Source organism: Aquarana catesbeiana, linkage group LG06, assembly GCF_042186555.1.
Source record: "Aquarana catesbeiana isolate 2022-GZ linkage group LG06, ASM4218655v1, whole genome shotgun sequence".
Lineage (NCBI taxonomy): Eukaryota > Metazoa > Chordata > Amphibia > Anura > Ranidae > Aquarana > Aquarana catesbeiana.
Genome location: NC_133329.1, coordinates 8,089,022 through 8,095,902, shown reverse-complemented (window position 1 = coordinate 8,095,902; position 6,881 = coordinate 8,089,022). Strand labels below are relative to the sequence as shown.

Sequence of the window (6,881 nt, the reverse complement as noted above, 5' to 3'; positions counted from 1 at the left end):
AGATGTCCTCACGAATTGCATTGATCTTGTCTTTGAAGTGATTGGCAATCTCTTGGGCAGTGAGTGAGTTAGTGGGTAGAGGGGGTGGTGGACGAAGCAGAGAGTTAAAGGTTGAGAAGAGCCAGATGGCATATCCAGAGTCCCCGATCACAAGGGAAAAGGGTGAGCAGTGGGAGAGGAGCATCCCTTCCCATTGCCTGTAAAAGCAATCCAGTGGCTAATCAGCTGCTAGGATGGCTTTTACAAAAAAGGGAATCACTGCCTGAAAATAAAGATACCAGGATGAAGCCTGTAGTTGCAGGCTTCAACCTAAGCACGTCCATTAACGTCCTACGGTCGAGACAGTTTATGGTGTGGAGACAATTCTGGAAAGAGTTTTCTGAAGAGCTTCTATCAGGTCACTGTTTCTCAGGCTGTATATAATAGGATTTAGGAGAGGGGTGACAACTGTGTAAAATACAGCCAGCCATCTTCCTGCCAGAAAAATCTTAGTTTTGGGTTGAAAGTAGTTGAAAAAAACAGTCCCATAAAAGATGAAGACCACCGTGAGGTGAGAAATGCAGGTGGAGTAAGCTTTCCGTCTTCCATCCTTCATTGCAATTCTCAGGATGGTTTTGAAAATGTAGACATATGAAAGGAAAGTAATGAGAAAGCCAGGAACTGAAAAACACGCAGCTTGAAAATATATAAGAAAGTAATTGAGATAAGTGTCAGAAGATGACAGTTGAAACAGTTGATATAATTCACAGAACAAGCTTGGGATGGTGGTGGGGTCAGGGAAGGCCAGTCTTAGCGTATAAAGCGTATGCAACAAGCAACAGGCAAAGCTGAGAACCCAGAAAAAGAAGGCCACCTTAACACACAGGGGAATGTTTATCATGGTTGTATAATGCAAAGGATGACAGATGGCGACATATCGATCATAGGACATTATATCAAGTATGAAGCACTCAGTGCTGCAAAACCAGGAGAAGAAGAAGACCTGAGAGATACAAGTTGGATATGAAATCAGTCTGTTTCCAGTAAAGACGTCAAAAGACACATGTAATACGGAAATGGAGGAGTTGAAGATGTCTAAAACTGAGAGATTTCCCAGGAAAAAGTACATAGGGGTGTGCAAGTGGGAGTCTGAGACCACCAGGAAAATGATGAGAAGGTTCCCGGCCAATGTGGCCACATAGATGAGGAAGATCAGCAGGAATACCGGGATCTGAGAATATCCAAGGTCTGACAGGCCAAGCAAAATTAATTCAGACTGAGAAGTCTGATTTCCCATCATAACCAAATAGTTCACTTTAGGACAAGAGGGAGCGATAATGTGAGGATTCAGGAAGACATTTTACTATATAGAGGAAAGGTGAACAACACCTGCTAAATAAGATGCAGGTCAGCAACCAGAGCCCTGCCCTCCAGGATCAATATAGAAGCAGAAAGTTCAAATGAGGGGTTGCAGCATAGAAATAGTTAATATAAGTTCAAATTTAGCAATACATAATGGCAACAGTTTTGGGCAATAATCCCTTAGTCAGGCCAAAAAGGAGATCCACAATAACAATCAATAATGGTGAACATATACTAGCAAGATTGTAAGCCTGGGAATAACATGTTCCAATCTATTCCATCATTAATTGATATAAGTCAGGAGAAACAAACTAACAATGAGTAGAAAACAGAAAGCAAAAGCTGGCGGCCGCTGTCATACTTCCACCTTCATTGAACAAAGATATCTGGTGATTATATAAATATAAAAATCACAAATTACCATATAAAGAACCAAAATTAAACCATGCAAATCAATATGTTACACAAAGAAGTACAAATCAAATTCATGATTCAAACCCAATGGATATCACGGATTTAGTTGGTGAATCCAGAAGACCTCTCTCTCTTTTTTAGAAGCAATTCCCGATCACCTCCTCTCTTTAACTTGGGAATAGAACCTATAAGAGTTTATTTTATCTGGGACACCAAATTTCCTATATCAATGAAATGTCTCTCTAGAGGTTGTTCTATACATTTCTCTCTAATGACATACTTACATGTATGTCTCATAAAATTAGAACATCATCAAAAAGTTAATTTATTTCAATAATTCAATTGAAAAAGCAAAGCCCATATATATTATATAGATTCATTACACACAGAGTGATATATGTCAAGCATTTCATTCTTTTACTTTTGATGATTATGGCTTACAACTAGTGAAAACCCAAAATTCAGTATCTCAGAAAATTAGAACATTACATAAGACCAATAAACAAAAAGGAGTTTTTAAAACAGAAATGTTGGCTTAGTGAAAAGTACAGCCAAGTACAATATAGTTTGCACTCAATACTTGGTCGGGGCTCCTTTTGCATGAATTACGGCATCAATGCGACGTGGAATGAAGGCGATCAGCCTGTGGCACTGCTGAGGTGTTATGGAAGCCCAGGTTGATTTGATAGTGTCCTTCAGCTCATCTGCATTGTTGGGTCTGGTGTCTCTCTTCTTCCTCTTGACAATACTCCACAGATTCTCTATGGGGTTTAGGTCAGCCGAGTTTGCTGGCCAAGCAAGCACAGTGATCCCATGATCATGTGACCTGGTATTGGTAGTTTTGCCAGTGTGGGCAGGTGCCAAGTCCTGCTGGAAAATGAAATAAGCATCTTCCTAAAGCTGGTCAGCAGAGGGAAGCATGAAGTGCTCAAGAATTTCCTACTAGAGGGCTGCGCTGACTTTGGACTTGATAAAACACATTGGACCAACACCAGCAGATGACACGGCTCCCCAAATCATCACTGACAGTGGAAACTTCACACTGGACCTCATGCAACTTGGATTCTGTGACTTCCTCCAGACTCTGGGACCATGAGGTCCAGTGTGAAGTTTCCACAGTCAGTCAGTGATAATTTGGGGAGCCATGTCATCGGCTGGTGATGTCCTATAGACAGACAGGTCTGCCTGGGAAGATTTCATCCAATCATCAATAAAAGGGAGGTTTTAATGATAGCATTAAACAGCCTCCATTCTTCTGAGTTGTAGAGTGATAAGTCACCCCCTCATCTTATCTATGGAGCTCTTATTTCTCAGCTCTTTAATGACATCATTCATGGAATCCAATTTTTGGATGAGTTTCAGTTACAGAACATTTCCTCCGATGACACCGGACCTCCAACAGTACATCAGATTCATTCTTCATTCTCGTCTAATCTGAGAGATTTCCCAAGAAAAAGTACATGGGGGTGTTCCGGTGGGACTCTGAGGTCAGCAGCAAAATAATGAGAAGATTCCCGGCCAATGTGGCTGCATGGATGAGGAGGATCACCACAAAATACCAGGATCTGAGAATATCTGAGGCCTGACAGGCCAAGCAAAATGAATTGAGAACGATAAGTGTGTTTTCCCATCAGAACCAAATAATAATAATAAAGAGAGGAGAGATAATGTGAGGATTTAGGAGGAGGTTGTACTGGAGAAGATCCCGTTCCCTGGAATGTGAAGGATCATGCCCACCAAGACATTAATATAAAACAAATAAAATAGATTTCATGAATTTTTATTTTTTTATCAATGAATATTTTGTACAGAATTGTAATAAAAATAAGTATTATAATTTCACACAGAGTCATGTCTGCTTCACTAAAAAAAAAAAGGATTTAATAGAACATAAACATTTATTATTGTGAACTTCTGAGCCTTTTCCAAATTCTACATCATCCATTCCGCATTTTTATGAATTTTATTAATAATTTGAGATATTTATTGTTATTGTGATCAGACCCAGTAATCAATAACAATGAAATGGGCAGGTTCCTAAATATGTTCAATTTGCTTCTATAAAATTCTGACATATACTGCAGTGTAGCAGTGTCACATCAACATCTGTCACAGTGCATCAGTGCACAAAAAACATCTGCGATAATGTTCCATTGCAACATTTGTCGGTGAACCTAGTGGATCATTAACATCTGTCAAAGTGTACAAGTGAACAAAAACATCTGTCACAATGTACCACTGTCCTATCAATAAGTAAATAAAACACTTCAAAGCTCCCCCCGTCCCCCCAAGCTCACATGCAAAAGCGGACGCAAATGTTTGTCCCGTACACATACATAAACAGTGATCCAACCACAAATGTGAGGTTTTGCCACGAACGTGAGAGCGAGAGCGATAACTCTAGCACCAGACCTCCTCTGTAACTCTAAACAGATAACCTGTAAAGGCTAATAAAGCATCAGCTATGGAGGTTCTTAAATACCAAAGTTTGGCGCCATTTTACAAGCGTGCAAAATTTTAAAACGTAACATGCTTTGTATCTATTTACTAATTTTTTATATATTTTACCAACAAAAATTGTGGGAAAAAATGACAACTTCAAAAAACTTGCCGCGCCTCTTACTAAATACCTTGACCTGTCTACTTTATAAAAAGGGGTCAGTTGAGAGGTATTTGTACTGTCTTGGGATGTTAGGGTTTCAAGAAATGAGATCGGCCGTCAGTACATCAGGTGTGATGAATTTTCAGTGATAAATGTAGACTCTGCACCTTTCACACAGACCTTATAATATGCACTGATGTGGGTTATTTTTTTAGCAAAGAAACGTAGAAAAATAAATTTTGGTCAACATTTATGAAGAAAAATGACACAAACAGAAACTAAAGAAAAACAAGTTTTTTTTTCAACATTTTCGTCTTGTTTTTGTTTATATAGCAAAAAAAAAAACCCAGTGGTGGTTAAACACCATCAAAAGAAAGCTTTATTTGTCTCAAAAAAATTATAAAAATTTCATATGTGTACAGTGTTGCATGACTGAGTAATTATCATTCAAAATGTGACAGCACTGAAAGCTGAAAATTGGCCTGGGCAGGAAAAGGGTGAAGGTGGCCGGTATTGAGGTGGTTAATGACATTATTCATGGAATCCAATATTTAGGTGAGTTCCGGTGTCAGAGCATTTCATCCAATGACACCGGACCTCCAACAAAACATTGGATTCATTCTGTGTTCTTTGTCATTTCCATTTCCCATCATGTAAAGTCTGATGCCCTGTACACACGGTCGGACATTGATCGGACATTCCGACAACAAAATCCATGGATTTTTTCCGACGGATGTTGGTTCAAACTTGTCTTGCATACACACGGTCCACACAAAGTTGTCGGAAAATCTGATCATTCTGAACGCGGTGACATAAAACACGTACGTCGGGACTATAAACGGGGCAGTAGCCAATAGCTTTCATCTCTTTATTTATTCTGAGCATGCGTGGCACTTTGTGCGTTGGATTTGTGTACACACGATCGGAATTTCCGACAACGGATTTTGTTGTCGGAAAATTTTATAGCCTGCTCTCAAACTTTGTGTGTTGGAAAATCCAATGGAAAATGTGTGATGGAGCCTACACAAGGTTGGAATTTCCGACAACAAAGTTCTATCACACATTTTCCGTCGGAAAATCCGACCGTGTGTACGGGGCATAAGTGTGAAAAGATCTGTAACATGATAAGAAGGAAAAGCAGCAATTCTCAGGGGTGTCGGTGTAACGCTGGCTGTGATCGCTTTTATGACTCGCAGAGTAAAAACTGAACTCCAGAACAGATCATCATTACAGGTCCTCTTTTCTGAGGAATACACAGACTGGAGTCATCAGATTTCTGGAATTCTTTTCACCGTCCCAAACTGATATGGGAACTGAGCAGAATGTAACAGGAAAATGTGATAAGACTCAATGGGGAAGTTTTCCTAAAACTGGAGCACACAGAATCTGGGGCAGCTGTGCATAGTAACCAATCAGCTTCCAGGTTTTATTGTCAAAGCTTCATTGAAAAATCTGAAGTTAGAAGCTGATTGGTTACTATGCACAGCTGCACCAGATTCTGTGTGCTCCAGTTTTAGTAAATCTCCCCCCATTGTTATCACTCACCTGTATATTCAGGATCCCTTATTGATGATGGATGGGGTCTGTGTATGAGGATACAGGGGATGGAGATGAGGAATATATAACACTGTATAATTGTCAGGAAGGATCGATCACCTTGTAGAAGAATATTTCATGTATAAAACAGCCAACACTTTCTGTTCTAGAGAGATACAATGTGTCCTGTAGATGTCTTGTTATCAGATCTTGTGTTGGTCGGGTTCCTTTAGCCAGTTCTATAGAGGAGATCGGAGTGTCAGGTAGAGAGGACACACAGGTTCTCCCCCCACCCTGCACCATCTCACTGTATATAAAAGCATTCAGCATCTCCCTGAGATCTCCATCCATATCCCCCCCGTGTCTCATTACACTGCTGAGATCTCACTGAGGCCTCATGACACAAGACGATCCAAAAATATCTTTGTGTTTCTTTGTTTGTGGAAAACTTTTAAGAAAGTTATTTTTCTGTTTCTTGTATTGATAAGAGAGTAATGTAAAGCCCACGCTCACTTCCGCTCCTTTACTGGTCTCAATGTCTGTCTGTCTATTGGGTTTGGTAGAGACTATTTTTCCAACAGTGTCTGAGCGAGTGTTTGCCAATATAGCATTATTCTATACAAGAAAAGCTATTGCGTTGCATTGGAAGAAACCTTGTCCCCCCACGCTCTCATATTGAAAGCAATTGGTAAACAATAATCTTCCATTGTATAAACATACTTACATGTATAGGGGCTGCCCTAGTAAGTACGATAAAGTGTGGGCAAAGTGGCTGGACAAGCCGTATACAGTATAGAACGCCCATGGGGGCTACTGTGTATAATATGTGCGTTCCCATATCAGAAATGTTTGGGGTCATTGGCGAAAGAAGGAATTAATGTTTGTTTTAATTTATTTCTTTGTTGTTTTTTTTTTTTTTCTTTTTTTTTCTTCTTCCATTCTCCTTCCCTTTTGGATTAATAATTTTTATATTAAATTTTGGAAATTG

The 6,881-nt window shown here is 39.6% G+C and overlaps 1 protein-coding gene across 1 annotated transcript; it reads right to left on the bottom strand.

Annotated features, from left to right (window-relative positions):
- Nucleotides 1-346: 346 nt before the first annotated feature.
- Nucleotides 347-1,276, bottom strand: LOC141147487 (olfactory receptor 1f45-like). The gene has a single exon (XM_073634722.1). It carries the CDS (start codon nucleotides 1,274-1,276, stop codon nucleotides 347-349), a length of 930 nt encoding a protein of 309 aa, XP_073490823.1.
- Nucleotides 1,277-6,881: the final 5,605 nt, after the last annotated feature.

What these genes read in the sequence shown, in the direction of transcription:
- LOC141147487 (XM_073634722.1), bottom strand. Translation starts at nt 1,276, where the DNA reads ATGGGAAATCAGACTTCTCAGTCTGAATTAATTTTGCTTGGCCTGTCA.